The sequence below is a fragment of the Pimephales promelas genome, chromosome 18 (assembly GCF_988280905.1).
Source record: "Pimephales promelas chromosome 18, fPimPro1.hap1.1, whole genome shotgun sequence".
NCBI lineage: Eukaryota > Metazoa > Chordata > Actinopteri > Cypriniformes > Leuciscidae > Pimephales > Pimephales promelas.
The window spans coordinates 23121573-23141054 of record NC_142786.1 but is presented as its reverse complement, the minus strand read 5'-3'; the positions used below and the strand labels follow the sequence as shown (position 1 = coordinate 23141054).

Sequence of the window (19482 nt, the reverse complement as noted above, 5' to 3'; positions counted from 1 at the left end):
TTTAGAAATACAAAAGGTTGAGTAAATGGCAGAATTTTATTTTTGAGTGAGCTTTAATTTTATAATAACATGCTGCTTTATTTTAAAAGGTTAAACTGTAATATAACAATATAGCATATAAAACTTTGTACCATTTCTGTTTCTGTGCAGAGACATTCTTGACCCAAAAGATGTAGTCAATGCCCCGGTGGACATGTCAGGGACTATGAAGGAGTTTTGCAGTCAGAAATGCCTTAGCGCTTTAAAGTTCAAGTGCAGTGTGTGTCAGAAGTCAGGAATGGTGAGTGTCCATCTCTATATGTTCAACTGCACTGCAGCCCTGACTCTTCGGCACGCAACATTAATCATGTTTTTGACCCCAAAAGACCTGTTCACACCAAGACAAATGTTCAATATGATAAATATTTTAATTTAGATGAACAGCTGTTATTGTGTGTGTTCAGCCACAAGCGTTTACATGCTTTTAGCGTTACATTTCTTTACGGAGGGGGATCTAATCCCTTTTCCGTCACACATTTGCGGTTTTGGCCACATGCCAGAGCCTGCTGATGTTACATTCAATTGATTTGGAGGCACTCGCAAACAATTTTGCCAAGTGATGGTAAATGGCAAGAGGAAGAATCTGGAACTGGCTCTCTCACCACAGCGAATGCAAAAATCTCATCGGCTCTTTGAATGTACATTTTGGTATTACTTTCTTTGTGGTAAGTAGGAAATAGAAAGTTGCGCTGTGCTTTTGGTACCTGGCTAACCAGGTTTACCATTTTCTATTTTGGGGTAACCGTTTCTGCTGCTCTAAAAGTGCCACTTAATAATTTTAGGTTGCGCTAAAACATTCTCTCCCTAAAAAGTCCCACAATGCACCCTGGAAACCAGACGAAATCAAAAGACGCCCTACATTCTTTTTTCTTCTAATTTCAGAAGCTGTTTCCCTCGGATATATACGTCACAACAAGGAAAAAATGACAATCTCAACTTCCGTTTCATGCTAAAAAATTAGCATGTTGCATTCTAAAAATTAAACTTAAATCGCATGAGCCAACTCAACACACATGAAGACACAATACAGGTTTTAAAAAACAAACCATAATTTTATTATATTTCAGAAAGATGTGCTGCTGTTGATTAATACCAGTGGTGAAATTCAACCTATGTCTGAACTGATTTAATTTTGACATTTAACGTTGTGTTGGTGTGAACAGGCCTTTAATTCAGATGATATGAGATAAAAGTACTGTGAAATAATGTCAAGACAAAAGCTTTGTTGCACTCTCTTTTCTTTTCACACAAAAAGACTGAGCAACAGGTATTTTCAGTCCTTTTTAAGTTAAGCAAGCACTGTGTAGTGTGCTTTAATGCCCTGAGGTTCTAGTGTCATCTTTTTTCTGTTATAATGATGGCAACAATTTAAAATACTCTATTTCTGGTTAAACAGAAAGTGTCTGCTTTCATATGTCCACTCACAACAACAAAAAGTGCTCTGGTAAAATACAGAAAAGATTCTGAAGGTGCTTTCTGCTGTTTAGGTCTCTGATCTTTGAAAATCTGCATATAAGTGCTGCACTGACATGAGAGACACTGACATTTTTGTCTCTACAAAATCGAAAGAATCGAAAAACAAATATCCTCTGATTATGTAATGCAAATGAAATTGACACTTAGCAGTCTGAAAAAGTTGCCTTGTGTATTTACTCATGTAATTTTAATTTAGATGTCTTATTTAAATTTATATTATCTATTTTTATTTATTCAATTTAGTAGTGTAACATTTTAAAGGCAAGTTAGGCAAGTCAAGCATTTTTTTTTTTTATAGATGATTGCTATACTTCAATAAATGTGGCAAATATGCATTCATATTTTTATTCATACATGCTTTTCATAGTAAAGTGGCCCATTATGCTATTTTAAAGGTTCCTAATTTTGGTTTGGAGGTCTCCTACAACACGTTTGCATGCATCAAGTGTCAAAAACTTTCATTTTCTCATTATTGGTCATTCAGTGTTACTGCAAAGATTGATTTTTAATTGTAATTTAAAAAATCTTCTAAAACGTAAACCATTTTCATCTATTAATCTATGTAGGTTGAATAATGTCTGTCGCTCTGGGGTCTGATTGGCTGCTGGGCTCAAGAATATTAATCACATTTGTCTGCGTTCGCCCAAGCTGATTGGCTTGGACTGTGATAGGTGGGCCAATGGGATTGCCGATTGTTCATTCTCCATCTGCCGAAGGATTCGAATGGCTAAAATAAGCCAATTTAGTCATTTTGACAAGAAAAAATAATATTAATGAATATCGTTTGCATATAGCGTGTCAGTTCTACTACTGTTTTGCACCCTCGCCTCGCGCTCTCTGTGTGTGTGTTGCCGCTGTCAGCGATGCACTGGTGAGTGCGGCGTCAACAAAAGTGTGTGCATTAAAAAGCAGCGTTCTGCATTCCACCTACGATTTATTCCTGCAATATTTAAGATTTTTGCGAACATTTTACTCTTATTGAATACGTCAACTTAGATGCGAAACGTTACCTTTTATCTGCCTGATCTATTTATCGCGTTCTATGTGCTCCCACTCGGTTATGACCCGGGCGAGCCATACAAATATGGTAAAAGCTCCCCCATCAATGTGATAAAAATAGCATAGCTTCATTCAATTCATTCACTTTTCATCGCTTTTGGAAGATGGCACACTGCACGTGTGAGGAACCTGTCGTGGTCCTGGACAGTGAGGAAGAGCTCACCTATTCCTCAGATGAAGAGCACGAGTCTGATGATGAATGGTTGCATTTTGAAGAGCGAATTGATCCAGAAGAGGATTACAGTTCTGATGAGTAAGTCTATTCTCTCTTTAGGTATCATCTTATGGTTGCACTTTTTATTTTACAGTACGTGCACTTTCAGTTTACTTATCAAGAAAGTACTAGGGGTAGGTTTCTAGTTATTACCCTATTATTGTAATATCTACAATATACAGTATGTAGCCTACATGGACTGTAAAATAAATTGCTACCCATGTTATTTTTAGAGAAGCATGTACATATTTTACTTTGCATGGTTTGTTATATTTTGAGTAAAATATGTTGCCCTTGACTTCTAAAACAAGCATGTACTACATAGAGTACCATTCAAAGGTTTGGGGTCACCAAGATGTGTTTTTCGAAAGAAATAAACACTGTTATTCAGCAAGAACACATTAAATACATCAAATGTGTCAGTAAAGACATTTTATAATGTTACTAAATATTTCTGTTTCAAATAAATTTTGTTAAGAAAAACACATTTTCCATAACAATGTTTTAACCGTTTTTAACTGTTAGAATACTAATAAATGATTCTTTAGCAGCAAATAGACATTTTAGCATGATTTTTGAAGGATCATGCGTCATTAAAGACTAATGCTGAAAATTCAACTTTGCATCACAGGAATACATTTGTTATATTACTTTAGAACAGTAATTTTAATATTTCACAATAATCTGATATAAATATTAATCTAATAAATGCAGCCTCAGTAAGCTACACAAACAAAAAAACATTAAACATATAACCCAACGTTATCGCAAACCTTTTGAATGACATTGTGTATTAAAATAAATATGATATATTATTTATACTATATTACTATATTTAATGTAAAATACCTTATCAGTAGGGTTGGGTATCGTTTGAATTTGAACGATTCTGATTCCGATTCCTTGTTTCGATTCCGGTTACTAACGATTCTAGATTCCGATTCTTTTAAGAGGCAGGGTCAAAAAAGTTTAGCTAACCTTGCTAACCAATGGCCTTTCTGAAGGTAATAATCCTTTCTGAAGGAAATACTCCTTCTGTAAAAATACTCCTTTTGTCACAAATTTTGCATTTTGCCGAGATTTCGTTATTTTTAGAGAAGCGAAGCCACACTTTGGATCGCCGACGTAAGGTACTCATGTTCGACTCGCGTGGTTATGCCAACACTTCCGGTAGATGCTTCTTTGTTGGTGTTGTTCAGCGGTTTCTTCTTCCGCTCGGCGGACTGTGAATATCGAAACTAGGAATCGAAATTTTTACTTTTGAACGATTCCGTGAAAAACGAAAAGTTAGTCTCGGTTCCAATCGATACTCGATTCTCGATACCCAACCCTACTTATCAGTAAAGCTTGTTCACAAATGTCTGATTAGGTGTAAATGTTTGTAATGTGCTATAAATGTATGCATGTGTTTTTCAGTATTGTGGATCAATAATGTAGTTGCTTTGATACAATTATTAGCATTCTCACAGTTTTTGGGTTTTTTTTTTTTTGCAGGTATGACAATGATAATGACCTGATGCCGGTTGCAAAGAAAGCCAAGACGGTCAGGCTGCCGAATCAGACATGGAAAACAGAGAAAGAAGTCGACTTGGTTCCACATATTCTGAGATTCTTGCCCTCACGGGAACCTGGACCTCAGCTGCGTATGAGTGACTCGTACTCCCCTCTTAGTCTCTTCAAATTGTTTTTCTCTGAAAGCGCCGTTTCAACCTTGTGCTACAACACTAACGCTCAGGCCGCGAGGTCACTTGCGAGGGGGCGCAAATACAAGTGGACGGATGTCGACGTTTGCGAGATGTACCGCTACTTTGGGCTGGTATTCTACATGGGCATGGTGAAGCTGAGCTCCATCAGTGACTACTGGCGGCAGGGCAGTCTTTTCTCTGTGCCTTTTCCCTCCACAGTTATGTCAAGGGACAGATACCGCACTATATCGTGGAACATGCACATGAGTCACCCAGCCGGAGACAAAGAAAATGACAGAAAGAAGGGCACAGATGGGTATGACCGCCTTTTCAGGGTCAAACCCCTCATAGACACAATCCGTCTTGCATGCAAAAACACCTATCATCCTAGAAAAGATTTAGCCGTGGACGAAAGAATGGTGGCATGCAAAGCGAACACGGGACTGACACAGCAAACGAAAACCAAGCCAACCAAGTGGGGCTTCAAGCTGTTTGTCCTCGCCGATACATCAAATGGATACACTGTGGACTTTTCCGTGTACACTGGAAAGAATACCAATGCCACTGGCCATGGACTACCATATGATACAGTTATGTCTCTTGTGGACAAAAAACATTTTGGATCTGGGTACCATGTGTACATGGATAACTTCTACACGAGTCCGAAGCTCTTAAAAGACCTGCTAGACTTGAAGATTGGTGCCTGTGGGACCTACAGAGACTGCCCACAGAATGCAGATAACTCGCTGACCAAAAAGTCCACCAGGGGATCAATTAGGTGGATTCGGGATGGTCCACTTGTGTACGTGAAGTGGATGGACACACGAGAGGTGTCTGTCTGTTCCACTATCCATCCTGCCTACACCGGAGACACCGTGCAGAGGAGGGTGAAAGAATCGAAAGGATGGGGCTTAAAGACTTTTCCCTGTCCCGCACCCATCATTGCGTACAACCAACACATGGGGGGCGTTGACCTGTCCGATCAACTCTTGCAATACTACACCACACAGCACAAAACCCTGAAGTGGTACAGAAAAATCTTTCTGCACTTATTGGACATTGCCGCCACCAACTCCTTTACGTTGCACAAAGAGCTATACGGCAACTTGACCCAAAAAGGGTTTATGGAGCAACTCATCGCAGAGCTCTGTGATATGTCGCTGAAAACACCACGAAAACAGAGCTCGACTGACCATGTGCCTGTTCCAGGAGCTCAGCTGAGCTCAGATGCCAGGAAAATCGCCTCTGCTGGACGTCGGATCTGTGTGCACTGCAAAGCGGCGCATGGCAAGAAGCAGCAAACCCCGTGGAAGTGTCAGGCATGTGACGTGCACTTGTGTCTTCAGTTGACCAGGAACTGTTTCCAAGAATGGCACAAAACTCTGTGACTGTGTGTGCTCAAATGTGCTTGGGACCTTCTGTCTGTTTATCTTTATGTCTGTCTCTGTATGATATTGTACACTTGTAAATAAACTGCAAACAAAGTAAAATATTCTATCTTTTAGTCTTCGCATAATTTATTTTGGTTTCCTTACTGTGGCATCCCCAGATCGGAATATTTCCCCAAATGTGAAACACGTCAAAGGTGGTGTTTTATTCGAGTGAATAAGATAGTTTTCACAACTTATTGTTACAAACTCTGATCTACAAAATCCAGTTGCCAAAGTCTTTTATGGCCTAATATCTGCCTATTTATATGCATAATTTAGAAATATATGTAGTTTTTTTTATTATTGATCAGTGTGCTAAGTTCTGAGTCTTGTTTTTGCTTTGTCGTCAAACTTTATGGAGCTGGTTGTGGGTGGATGGGGTGAGGGTGGGGTGTATTTGAAGCCATTCAGCATAAGGCAGCAACATAAAATATGGGGTGTTTGTATTTGTTAGAAAATCAACCTTTCTTTGCACTGTACTTATTGCTCAATGTAGGACAGCAACTTCTGTTTAGTGTACTTTAGGTTCAGGAAAAGCAAATCTTTATCATAACTGACTGGCTGTTTGATACATTTGCATTTTGTTACTTTATATTTCTCTTGAAAAAACAAAGTATGTCATAGTGGGGGTTTTTTTTCTGCCTGTGACAATTATGTAACCGTTTCTGTGGCTGCCTTATAAGATCCATATTAAAATAAAGTTCAGTAGTTTTAAAAGTTTGCTGTTGCAATTGCATTTCTCATAGACGTACACTCATGAAGTGAACTTCAAGGGCTCCATCCAAAAACTGTGCAGCGACAGCTGCTTCAACCAGTTCCGCATCTCCAATAAGCTGATCATGAACAGCTGTGTGAACTGTGGTGGATACTGCTATGGCACAGACAGTCAGTGTCTGTCTCTGCGGATAGAGGAAAAAGTTTTGAAGTTCTGCAAACAAAACTGCCTCCTAGCCTTCAAAAAGGTAACGGCAAAGGAATACCTAAATATGTGTTGGTTATGTTGTTGAAAGTCATTAAATAATTTGATCTTCCTTTTGTAGAGGAGTCTGAAGCCTGTCTCCTGCAAAAATTGTCGTACCATGCGCCCGGTTGCAGAAATGGTGTACAGTCCGAGCGCAGAGGGAGTCCGAGAGCTTTTCTGCTCCACTTCCTGTGTTACAGCAAATAAAGTTCAGACTGTCAGTTCTTCAGGTAACACAACCACATATTCACATTATTAGAGGTCTTCTCTTTTGGAAGTATAGACCTTATTCAGAGCAGCGCCATGACGGGCTGTGAGGGATAAACTTACCGTGTTTCCAATGGCGTCCGCTGTAAAAAGCTGAATAAAACTCCTAGATAACTTACAATTTTCCACAGCTTACATGGTCGGGAGTTTTTTTTGTCAACTGAAATTTCTTGGAAAGATATTTTTCCAGTGTTTCATGAGCAGAACAATCTGAAAACACATTAAATAACAGTACAGCCCATTGAAGAGATGCAAGTCTATCCCTCACAGCCTCGCTTTCATTCTCATTAAAAATCAAAGATGGCGCTGCCGTGAATAAGGCGTATACTCAGATGTCCTTTTTGTTTGCTTTCAAATAAGGCGCTCCAGTGGAATGCAACAGCTGCAAGATGAATCTAACTCCTCAGTATCATCTAGCCATGTCTGACGGAACCATCCAGAACTTCTGCTCCTTTTCCTGCGTAGTATCATATCAGGTAGGGTTTAGTGCTTTTGCAGATCACTCTTTCATGATGTGTTAATCATAGAAGCAGAGATATTTGAATGTTTCACTTTCTGATTTTGATCAGGACTCCTTCAGTAAGACAAAACCAAACAACCAGGTAAACTCCATAACCTCCACCACAAATACCACATCTACCCCAAAACCTGCTGCTCCCAAACCTGCTTCATCAGAGTCTAGCTCCTCAACGACTAGCGCTCCCAGTGGTCCGGTGCAGACAGTCACCAAGATCCCCTGCTCTCAGTGTCTGAACTCATTCTTCCACAGACCAGAACTGCTGGAGTTCAAGGTACTCCTGTTCACTACTGTAGACTGCAACTAATAAACCAAATATTTCACATAATTGGAGTTCATGATTTTACAGGTGTAATGAATTCTTGGAATGGCATGCAACAATTTGCACAGATTTTTTTTCAAGATATACCGATAATTATTATTTCGATGTCAATAACTGATATACTGGCCATTTATCAGGTCACAATCTAGAGTCTCATTTATTGGCTGAATCTGATATGAGTGCTGACATATCATGCATTCCTATTTGCATTGTAAAGTGTATAATTAAAGGGATAGTTCACTTTGAAATTAATTTTTGGTATGTTTCAGCTTTCCTCAAGGGCATCCAAGATGTACAGTAGGTGTCTTTGTTTCCACAGTATTTTCAATTTTGATATTTTTAGGTCAAACCGTTCATGTCTATCAGTCATATAATGGAGGTAAATTAAATATGATTTAATGACCCATAAATGTAAGTACACATTGATGGCATAAGACACAAAATGAGTTGTTTGTGTGAGAAAATGAACAGTATTTATATCGTTTTTACCTCTTGTAACCACAGCCACAAAGCGCCCGCGCCCTCAGACCACTTGGACGTGGCTGTGATTACAAGAGATAAAAATGATATAAATACTGTTCGTTTTCTCACACCAACCGCTCCTTCCGTGTCTTAGGCCATCAATGTGTACTTACATTTACGAGTCATTAAATCAGGTTTAATTTGGACTTCTCTGTGCATGCTCTTTGAGGTGGTGACCTTAGACCTCCATTATGAGACTGGTTTGACCTAAAAATATCAGAATTGAAAATACTGCAGAAACAAAGAAACCTACATATTGGATGCCCTTGAGGTAAGCTAAACATATCAAAAAATTAATATCAAAGTGAACTATCCCTTTAACAATCTGATCAGTAGTTTGTTTTTCTGTATAATTGCTACTCGACAGTGACCATAAACCTAATTGGTTGCATGCTTTCCCGACCTTTCAGAGGAAAATGTACGCTTTCTGCAGTACCACTTGTGTTGAGGAGTTCAAACAGATCAACAACGTCATGGCTCGCTGTGAGTACTGCAAGATCGATAAAGTTGTTAAGGAGGTGAAAAGGATAAACAAGATTGACCGCTGTTTCTGCAGTGAGGGTATGTGCCAAGAGCAAAACTAAGATATTATTTGCATACCATTTGTTTTCTTTTTGATTCGTTTATGCATGTCGTAATAATAAGTTGTGTAATCTAATGTGACAATTCATTTTTCGTACATCTCACCACAGGATGCAAGTTACTTTATAAGCATGACCTGGTCAAGCGCTGGGGGAAGAAACACTGTCGCAACTGCTTCTACTGTAGTGGCTCCTCTCAGACTGTAGTCACTGAAATTGTTGATAAAGTAGAGGTGGAGTTCTGTGGGAGTGTGTGCTTACAACAACATAACTTATTAATGCGTAAGGTAATATTTGAGCTCTTTTATTATTATTATTGAGAACTGCAACATTACACTTAAGACATTATGCCATGGTTGTGGCTTTCAACTAACAGCGAGTACATTTCTGACAGGAAATAAAGTGTTCCATGTGCAGGCAGGCCAAGATGATGAGAGAGACCGTGAAATGGCTCGGTGAGATTAAGCATTTCTGTAGCTTGCAATGCTTGATGTTCTTTTGCAGTCTGCAGGGCATCACTGGGCCTGTCAGACCTGGAAGCAAACCTCTGACCACACAAGGTATGTCTACCTGTAGATATTTGTGGATTTTTTTTATCTTATTCTTGATGTTTGTATCTTATTTTTTGATGTTTGGTTTCCTCAGGGACAAGCCCAGTGCCGTCTCCAGCCCCTCTAGCTACAGTTAATCGCACATCCCTGATCACTAAAGAGGCCACACCGGTCATTGACAATGTTATTTCACTCTCAAGTGCATCCAATGGACAGCCGTGTGTTTTAGGAAACCTCGTTCTGCAAGGTGACTATCCTCACTATCCTATGCATAGTATATCAATACCATAATGGTTATCGGTCGACATTAGAGATGTTCATTTATCAGTAATATTTACTTTACTAGTAATTTATAAATACTAATACTAATTTATTTATATTAGTAATTTTTATATATATATGTATACTATAAATATACATATATTGATTTTTTTTTATTAAATTAAGTCATGCAAATTGGATCTTTTATTGTGCATGCACATTCCCCTTGCAGTCATTTAATTAAATAGCTCTAATATTTTAATAACACTGTTAAATGTAACCTTTAGCCAATCTCACAAATAATATACATTTTTGATACTGTAATGTTTCAATAGCTAAATTCACTTGTGTTGTAAATCTATTTTTAGTCTTTTTTTTTATAATATGAAAATACTTATCGGATTATCTATCTCTGTAATGCCTGGTTCAGATTACACAACTTTTTTGTCTGTTACGACAGTCAATGTGTCAGATTACACGATTTTGACTCTTAATATTTTGTGTCGTGGATGAGAAACATATCTGACTACACGTTGCTTCCTGACCAGTCATCGCGTGCCTTCTTTAACACGGCCCGTGATGTCATCAAGAAGGCGAAACTAGTTGCGAGTGACTTCCGGAAACGAACGTTAAACAAACAATGGATGAAGCAGTGAGTGTTGTATTGGCTGTCCTGTGTTCAGAAAAAAAATAAAATAAATAAAGAAAACCCGACAATGGGACACGTTCCTGGATTGCTCGAAGAGGACAGTATGGGCCGTCAATCCTCCAAAGAGAACTTGAGTTAAAATATTGTTTTCTTATATATTTTTACTTTTAGCACCATAGTCTCTCTTTCGTTTCACCATTTTTGAAGGTTGTGTACGGAAAAGCTTGTGCTCCTATTGGTCAACCTCATACATGTGACGGAACCGTCGTGGATGACCGTTAAAAAAATTAAACATGCTAGTCTTTTCGTTGTGATGCCGTGAAGCATTATAGACGCAACGTAGGTTGTTGCCCACTATGACACACTATACGACGCCCGTTGTCATTTACGAATCCCCCGACACCCTACGTCAAAAGGATTGTGCCAACAACGGGCTAAAATCGTGTAATCTGAACCAGGCATTAGGGATTGTATTGGTGCCGTACACATTGCCAGTTACATAATTGTTTGCATTGGATGTTTATGGCATGGAATTCCCTTGTTTGTTTATTTTTTACAACTAAGCAACCATTCAACTATTCTATGTTATCTCTCACAATTAATTTTTTTGCTTCCTCAGGCTCTATTCCAGCTGCTACTGCAAAAATTTCTGTAAATGTGAGTTTTTTTCACTTTCAATAGACTGTGCCCTCCTTACCCCCATCCCCCTCAACCAGTTCAGTGCCAATCCCACCCTACAGCTAATGTCATCGGTTAAGGTGTAGGCTATGGTTATGGGCTATTTGTTCTAGAATTGTGTAGGCAATCAGCACTGTAATTGGTCATGTCAATAATATCTAAACAAAAGCTGCTCTTGAAATGTGTAAAAATCAACCACTGATCAGTCGTTCTCTCTTTACCCCAGGCGGCCAGCACACAGACAGACAGTGTAAAGGCTCCTGCTCCACCACCCCGAATCCTGAAGAACAAGGCACTACTCTGTAAACCCTTTTGTCAGAACAAAGGCACATCCTGTAAACCCAATGTCTGCGACATGAACACACAAACAGGTACTATGAAGCACTGTTGCAGACTTGTCTATTGTGGGAATTACGTGTTTTGTCACTCACATGTTGTGCTTGTCGGTTGTCTTCTAGATGGACCTTCTGTGATAGTACTTCCTGTGCCAGTGCCAGTATATGTTCCGGTTCCCATGAATCTCTACACACAATACACTCCAAAGTCTGTGGGGTTACCGCTACCAGTGAGTATATTCCGGTTATTCCCTTTTCTTATCTTCATCTTTGAGTTTTGAAACTATTATAGTTTTATACTAGCCTAGCCTAACTATACTAGCCTAACGCCAAACCACGTACCATTGAGAATGAGATGTGGTCTGGGAACCACGTTCATTTTCTCGTATTTGAGGCGTGGTTTACGAATGCCCAGAGACTTATTATTGGGTGCTACGAATGTCTATCAAATGCGCCTGTACGTAGCTTAGTCAATTGGGTCAATGAGACCAGATGACGCATGTAGAGTGACAGAAAATTAGACGTGGCAGACTGTGGCAAGGCAGCATGGGGAAACCCAGGCTAGTTTTAAACATTTTTGCTACCAAAATCAATATCTATCAATAATAACTGAAATAAAACAAACTAACAGAGCACTCTAAACTAATTAAATGTTTATCACTCATAAAATGTCAAATAAACATAACTAGTATTATGACTAAAATCTCACTAAACTGAGAAATTTCGCTCATTTAAAAAGAGTCTTGATACCAAAAAACTTTAGGGGGGAAAATACTAAAGATAATAGTGAAAACTAGACAAACTGAAACCTGAACTATTATAATTAAAGTAAATTGCATATCGTAGATTAAATTTGAAGGCAAACTCTAGACTTCTACCCCTGATTACACCCTTTGTATATACTTGAATTATCATGTGTCTCTGTCTGTTTATGTAGGTTCCAGTGCCCTTGTTCTTCCCCACGACTCTGGACAGCGCTGAGCGCATTGTGAAGACCATTCAGGAAATCAAAGAGAAGATCCCAGATGACCCTCTGGAGGCCGACCTCATCATGATGGCGGAGATGGTGGCTGAAGATACAGAGAGGGAGAAAGGCATCACATCTGTTGGTAAATTAGGAACAATTTTATGGTTTTTATTTTTCACTTTTCTTACATTGTTGCAGCTCCTCTCTTCCCAGTCTGTCAGTAACGCTTTGTTTATTTCCTGTTTATATGAAGCCCCTCTTTCCGAAAAGTGAATTTGTCTGCTTGTTTTCTTTTTGTTCACTAGCCTTTTGTTTTGTTATTCAGATCAGGCTGAAAATATAATGGAGGACCTTGATCTGGAAGCCCTGTCCAACAATCTGAGTTGGGAGGAGGACTCGGTGTCTTCAGCTCAGACATGGGATCAACCCCCAGAGCCTGAAAGACTTCCACCATCCAGATCTGCCACACTGATCCCTGTCCCTACCTCAGCAGAAGAGCCACAGATGGACCTGGAGGCGGATTACCCAGTCGGTAAGAGCTTTTACAGAGGACAAAAGTCGGAACGCACAATCCAAGTTGTTTATTTTCCATTAATGTTTCATGTATCGTTATTAGGGCTGTTGTTAACACATGCGTTTTTATTTGATTTTCTTCGCGTCATCGCATTAAGAAAATGTTGTGATGTGCAAGTGACTTGCACGCTTAAACAAAAAAGTCTATTAGACGGTGCATACACGGCAACCATGTCCTTCCAAGCTCACGGCCAAGCACGAGTGCTCTTGTTGCATTCTGAAACATCACCGCTAGAGGCCGCTAAAAAATGCATAGAGCACCTTTAAATCACATATTTAAAATATAGACCTACTGTCTTTGTTTCTACATTAATTTGGAGATTAAATGTGAAATTATTACAATGAAAAATATATTTGAAAGAGATTGATCACACCAAACATTAATGTTTTTATTACAGAAAGATTTGCAATTCATTTTTAATCCATTGATAGCACTAATCTTGATCCTCTTACGTTTCAGAGAGCATTGAACTTTTCAGAGGGAAAACGCAAAAGGAGGCAACAGATACTGGCAAACGCAAATCTCGCAAGAGAGGACGTGATGGCCTCCCTCAGAAGAAACGGGTAAAGACAACTACTGTTTAATTATTCTCAACATTTCACATAAACTTTCAAACACTAACTATAGCAATACAGGATAACATTTATTTTATCATACTGAGTGTGTAAGGCCTACAAAATCGATCCAAAGACGGCATTCGATTTGAGGCGAAGGTTTCATGCTTGTTCCGTCTTTCCCATGGCAAAGTGATTTAATTAAATGCAACACATTTAATCTTATGTATTAACTCGTTTCATCTGACTCCATAAAAGGAAAAAGGTTTAACGATGATATCTGTGCATCATTAAATGTACGTTAATGTTTGACTATTCCTTTTAACTCTAATAAAAATAAAGTCAAAGTCTGTAATCAAATATAACAATTTATTATGTCAGGTAAATGTGTCATTACAATTCAATAATCAATTGAAAGATAATCAATGCAAACCATCAAATGTTCCTAGAACAATGAACTTTACCCAACATGTGGTTACGTGAGCTGAGAGTCGCGATATTCTCAACCTCACGGGCTCATCTTAATACAGAAAATGTAGCCCTGAACTCTCCGTTTCATTTCCTTATATAGCCAGACCTCACCTGATATGTAAATCATCAGGTTACAATGGAAAGTTACTGTATTCCCCCAACATACTTACTGGGGGTAGAAGTTTTGACTGTTAAGAACAGTGGAAATTAGCATTCAGACAATCTCAGAAGGTTGACTCAAAGACACATCCACTCTGTGTGCTAGATATTTATATATTCTTGAGAACTTTATTACCTTTTGATTTACTTCTTTGGGAATGAGACATTATTACCAGTCACCCTGAGACCTTTAAAATGATACTAAACAATCCTTAAAGATTATCACATTCACATTAAAACCATATATATTCTTGTGTGAGTTTTCGGTGTTACTGACAGAGAGAGAAAGATAAGATGCTCAGAGGAAGGGGGTAAGAGATCAAATGTTAATTTTGCAAGCAATGCCATTGTCTTGAACCAGTTTTCCAGTCTTACATGTGACAAATCAGTTTGTTTATACTGCAATATTTTAAGAGCATTTTGTGGTTGCATTGGATTTTCTCCTTTCCATGTTCGTGGAGTATACAGTGGGTACAGAGAGTATTCAGTATTCAGACCCCCTTAAATTGTTGACTCTTTGTTATATTGCCGCCATTTGCTAAAATCATTTAAGTTCATTTTTTCCCCTCATTATTGTACACACAGCACCCCATATTGACAGAAAAACACAGAACTGTTGACATTTTTGCACATTTATTAAAAAAAAAAAAAAACTGAAATCACATGGTCCTAAGTATTCAGACCCTTTGCTTAGTATATTTAGTAGAAGCACCATTTTGATCTAATACAGCCAAGAGTCTTTTTGGGAAAGATGCAACAAGTTTTTCACATCTGGATTTGGGTATCCTCTGCCATTCCTCCTTGCAGATCCTCTCCAGTTCTGTCAGGTTGAATGGTTAACGATGGTGGACAGCCATTTTCAGGTCTCCCCAGAGATGCTCAATTGGGTTTAGGTCAGGGCTCTGGCTGGGCCATTCAAGAACAGCCACGGAGTTGTTGTGACGCCACTCCTTCTTTACTATTCTCACCAAGGCTCTTCTCCCCCGATAGCTCAGTTTGGCCGGACGGCCAGCTCTAGGAAGGGTTCTGGTCGTCCTAAACATCTTCCATTTAAGGATTATGGAGGCCACTGTGCTCTTAGGAACCTTAAGTGCAGCAGAATTTTTTTGTAACCTTGGCCAGATCTGTGCCTTGCCTCAATTCTGTCAAGAAGTTAAGGTTTTTGATGAAAAAATTCCAGGATTTTTCTCCATATAATGAATTTTACTGGTAACTAAACGGTTCAAGGTCCAAAAGACATGTTTGATTGTGTTTTATTGGTGTGTGTGTAGGGCCGCAAGAGTGCAGCAGTGGTTCCAGCCAAACCGGCTCCAGACAACTTCTCAAACCTCTCCAAACTGCAACATGAGTATGCAGTCAATGCCTGGAGAGACTGGGTGCGCTGGAGGAACGCCCAACCCAACATGGAGACTCCCAAATTTGGCTGTAGGTCTCAGTTTGATGTATACCCAACATATTATCCCCAAAAGAAAGTTCCACAATTTAAAACAATTATTCATAAAAGTGGCTTAACGTGTTTCACAAGTTATATATATTTATTTGGCTATATGTATTTAGAAGGATTGAACCATAAACTTTACCATTGCTTGCATCATGCTTTAATTAAGCTACAAAATCTTCAACATGCCATTTAAGCATCAAACTCATCGTCCTTCATCCACAGCGCGTACTATAACGGTAAAGGAGGACCTGTTGAAGTGTTGCACGGCTGAACTGAGCTACGGCCTCTGCAAGTTCATCTCTGAAGTTCGTCGACCCAACGGAGAGAAGTACAGCCCTGACAGCGTCTATTACCTCTGCTTGGGCATCCAGCAGGTGAGACGAGAAGAAATCACACACGCTCAACACATTTAGTCATGATGTATTTAGTTTAATTGGCCCTCGTCGATTATGTTTACAGTTCCTGTTTGAGAACAATCGGATGGAGAACATCTTCTCGGATCTCTTCTACACCAAATTCTGCCATGAAATGACCAACTTACTTAAAGGATGGAAACCAACTATATTACCCACTGGTGAGTATTTTAAGAAACTGACATGATACTGGCTTGTTTCTCTGTTGTGCTACTAACGCTTGTGTGTGTGTTTGTGCAGGTTACGTTCATTCTCGTGTGGAGGAGGAGTATCTGTGGAACTGTAAGCAGCTGGGAGCGTTTTCACCCGGCGTGCTGCTCAACACGTTGCTCTATTTCTTCACCAAGTTCTTCAACTATAAGACAGTGGAGCAACACCGTCGCCTCTCTTTCGGCCACATCGTCCGCTGCTCTCGAAGCAAGGGCAGCACCAAAATGGCCTGTTTGCGTTTCTATCCCCCCAAAGATGACACAAGCTCTGGTCAGTGGTCAGCCATACCATCATAGCCTGATTGTGTGTTTTGTGTTCTTGTTGGGTGTATCATTTGTTTTTGCTCAATGTAGATGGCGTCCCTGCAAAGAAAAGAAAGGAAGAGGATGATGACAGTGACACTATATATGAGATAAAGGAAAATTTTGACAATCCTCTCCGCTGTCCTGTCAGGCTGTACGAATTCTATATCTCAAAATGGTATGTTTGAAATGTGAAATGACCGCTATGCATACATTAATAAACACACACACGCGCTTGACATTAACACCCTACAAATGCAGGTTGATTTCAGTGGTGGCATGTAACAGTCACTCCTACTAGCCACTTAAAATGCACCTGAAATAAACTACGCGCAATGTAGTGTTATCAAAAAATAAAAAATATGTATGTGTATATATATATATATATATATATATATATATATATATATATATATATATATATATATATATATATACATACTGACATGCCTGAAACGCTTCCAATACTAAGTGTTTGCTGAATAGATTCATGATACCAGCTGCACTTTTTGTGCGCACATAAAGATGTCTAAATTGATATCCTAAATTGAGTTCTCTTTCGCTGCTTAATGTGCTTAAACAGTCAAATGCACACGAAATAATGTCGAAACTCCAGTCTTGGCGTATTCACGTAAACAGTCAGTTATGTTTTAAGTGAACGTAAACGGTTGAAAAAGAAAACGCATGTGAAATGGTATAATGGATCAGTGCATCAGGTCTTAAAGTGACTGCAGCATAATAAACCTACTGCCAAATTGTGAGATTAAAAATATCTAAATGCAGTTTTTTTGCATGTCGAAATTGTGGCTAGTGAAAATGCTGAGTGGATTGTAACTTTGGAAAACCACTATAGCCACAGTGGCTGTTGAGCAAGACATTTGTCAAACGCTGAATCTCTTTTTCACTACAAATGTCATCAGTGTCACTTTTGATAAATTGAATGCATCCTTGCTGAACAAAAGTTTAAATTTCTTTAAAAAAAAAAGTCTTACTGACCCCAAACTTTTGAACGGTTTAATGTTACAAAATATTTTTATTTCAGATAAATGCTTTACTTAATAAAAAAGTAAAGTGCATTTAAAATAAGGGAATATCATTGCTGCCCTATAATACACTCGTATTTTTCTTCCAGCTCACCCAGTGTGAGGCAATGCACGACCCAGTTCTACCTGAGCCCTGAGCGTTCCTGTGTACCCAGCAGTCCCATGTGGTTCTCAACCACCTCGCTGACTGATGAGATTCTGGACAGCATGCTCACACGCATCCTTACTGTCAGAGAACTGCACCTCGAGACGGACAAAACTCCCGCTGAGATCGATTCAGACAGTGACACGGATTTCAGACCGTGACCGTGAACGGAGACTCTCGCCTTAAGCGCACATCAAAATTGCAGAGTGAAGGAGGTGTCTTGGGGAAACGGTTCTCCTGGATGGCTCTGTGTAATTCTACAAAGATGACAACCTAAATGCCATTGTATTGGCTTGCGGATATTGATAGTGATTCCCAGGACTGGAAAACAAGTGTTTTGTCATTGTATTTTCCATGTAATAGTAGTTACGAGGCTGTACAGTTTTTCTTTTGGTTGTATGGGTTACATTTAGAGGACAATTTTATACAGTGCCACATTATACATAAGTGATCTTAAAAAGGGATTACTTCCCATTCTCTGTATTATGAAACACTAATAACATTGACAGCATCTTTGTACAACAGGCATTAAAAACAGTGGCTAATATATCCTCCCTTTGTTCATTGTAAAAATGAATGAGTGTTTTCATTCTTTTTGCAACCTTGCCATTCCAGGGTTTATTAATTCCTGTAATGGGCAACACTGTATTTCTTTGGATTAAAAAAGACAAAGCGGAATCTCTCATTTAATGTTTCAACATACTGGCTTTCAAGGTGTATCTTCACAAGTTGACATTTCAAATAAAGAATTACATACTTGCCTTTTCCACAGAAATGCATTTGTGCATTGCAGTCTCATTTTAAAATAAATTTGTACACATTGATATTCTGTTTGTGTACATTACAAAATGGCAAATGTAGGTCAGGAAAGCAAGAAATTGGTTCGAGATACAAAGATGTAAATGAGTGAAATTAAAATGTTCACTCCTTCTTTAATATGGAAAGGTGCAATTTAATACTTGATTTCATGTCCACATTAATTTTAGAGATCACCAAAAAAAAATGTCAATTTTGCGATGGGTAAAATTAATTTTAATCGACTTTTAACACCATTATCCCTGCACTCCTCCGGATTGAATTAACCCAGCTCTCTGTTCCGAGCCATATCTATATTGTACACAATACCATGATATAATTTTAATTTGACTTGGATTAAATTACTTTTAAGGCTAAAAAGAAACAGTATGCTGTTGGGAGAGTGTTTTTATATTACCAGAACAGTGTTCAGTGGATTAAATCATTTAGTAGATTAACGATCGATCAATCAACACTCGTACAGTCATAAATTATTAAATCAACATTCGAATTTGACAAATAATCAATTTTCTTGTCCCTAATAGTCAACATAATGCAGGGGAAATTGTAAAATTAACTGCAGCAGTACTAACGTGCATCATAAAATTACAACACTGACTGTCGACAGTTTCTTTTCCATGGATAATTTTACCATCCATGTATGTATGTGGTTACAGTCAAATCATATAAAACCATAGACTGTAAAAAAATAAACAGTGAAATCGTCCTCGAACTCTTCTGTCTTGCCTGCACTCGAGACAGGACGCGTGAAGCCCCGCCCCGCTCGCTCCTGAAAATCGCTTCTCATTTGCATAAAGTTGACATTTCTGAACTCTTGTCGTTTGACACGCCCACATTCTG

At 38.8% G+C, this 19482-nt stretch overlaps 1 protein-coding gene across 2 annotated transcripts in view; it reads left to right on the top strand.

The window, feature by feature from the left end:
* Positions 1-18504, top strand: part of LOC120485171 (zinc finger MYM-type protein 4) — a 32125-nt gene extending 13621 nt beyond the window's left edge. For both annotated transcript variants that reach the window (XM_039680743.2, XM_039680744.2), the window contains 21 exons: positions 151-280; positions 6650-6865; positions 6944-7094; positions 7492-7607; positions 7701-7922; positions 8903-9053; positions 9185-9360; positions 9468-9633; positions 9719-9871; positions 11154-11191; positions 11439-11583; positions 11671-11777; positions 12485-12656; positions 12840-13046; positions 13548-13651; positions 15544-15697; positions 15936-16087; positions 16173-16287; positions 16367-16606; positions 16690-16816; positions 17771-18504. In XM_039680743.2, coding sequence (XP_039536677.2) covers positions 151-280; positions 6650-6865; positions 6944-7094; positions 7492-7607; positions 7701-7922; positions 8903-9053; positions 9185-9360; positions 9468-9633; positions 9719-9871; positions 11154-11191; positions 11439-11583; positions 11671-11777; positions 12485-12656; positions 12840-13046; positions 13548-13651; positions 15544-15697; positions 15936-16087; positions 16173-16287; positions 16367-16606; positions 16690-16816; positions 17771-17987 — 3259 coding nt within the window. In that variant the 3' untranslated portion in view covers positions 17988-18504. The remainder of the gene's footprint in view (positions 1-150; positions 281-6649; positions 6866-6943; positions 7095-7491; positions 7608-7700; positions 7923-8902; positions 9054-9184; positions 9361-9467; positions 9634-9718; positions 9872-11153; positions 11192-11438; positions 11584-11670; positions 11778-12484; positions 12657-12839; positions 13047-13547; positions 13652-15543; positions 15698-15935; positions 16088-16172; positions 16288-16366; positions 16607-16689; positions 16817-17770) is intronic.
* The last annotated feature ends 978 nt before the right edge of the window (positions 18505-19482 follow it).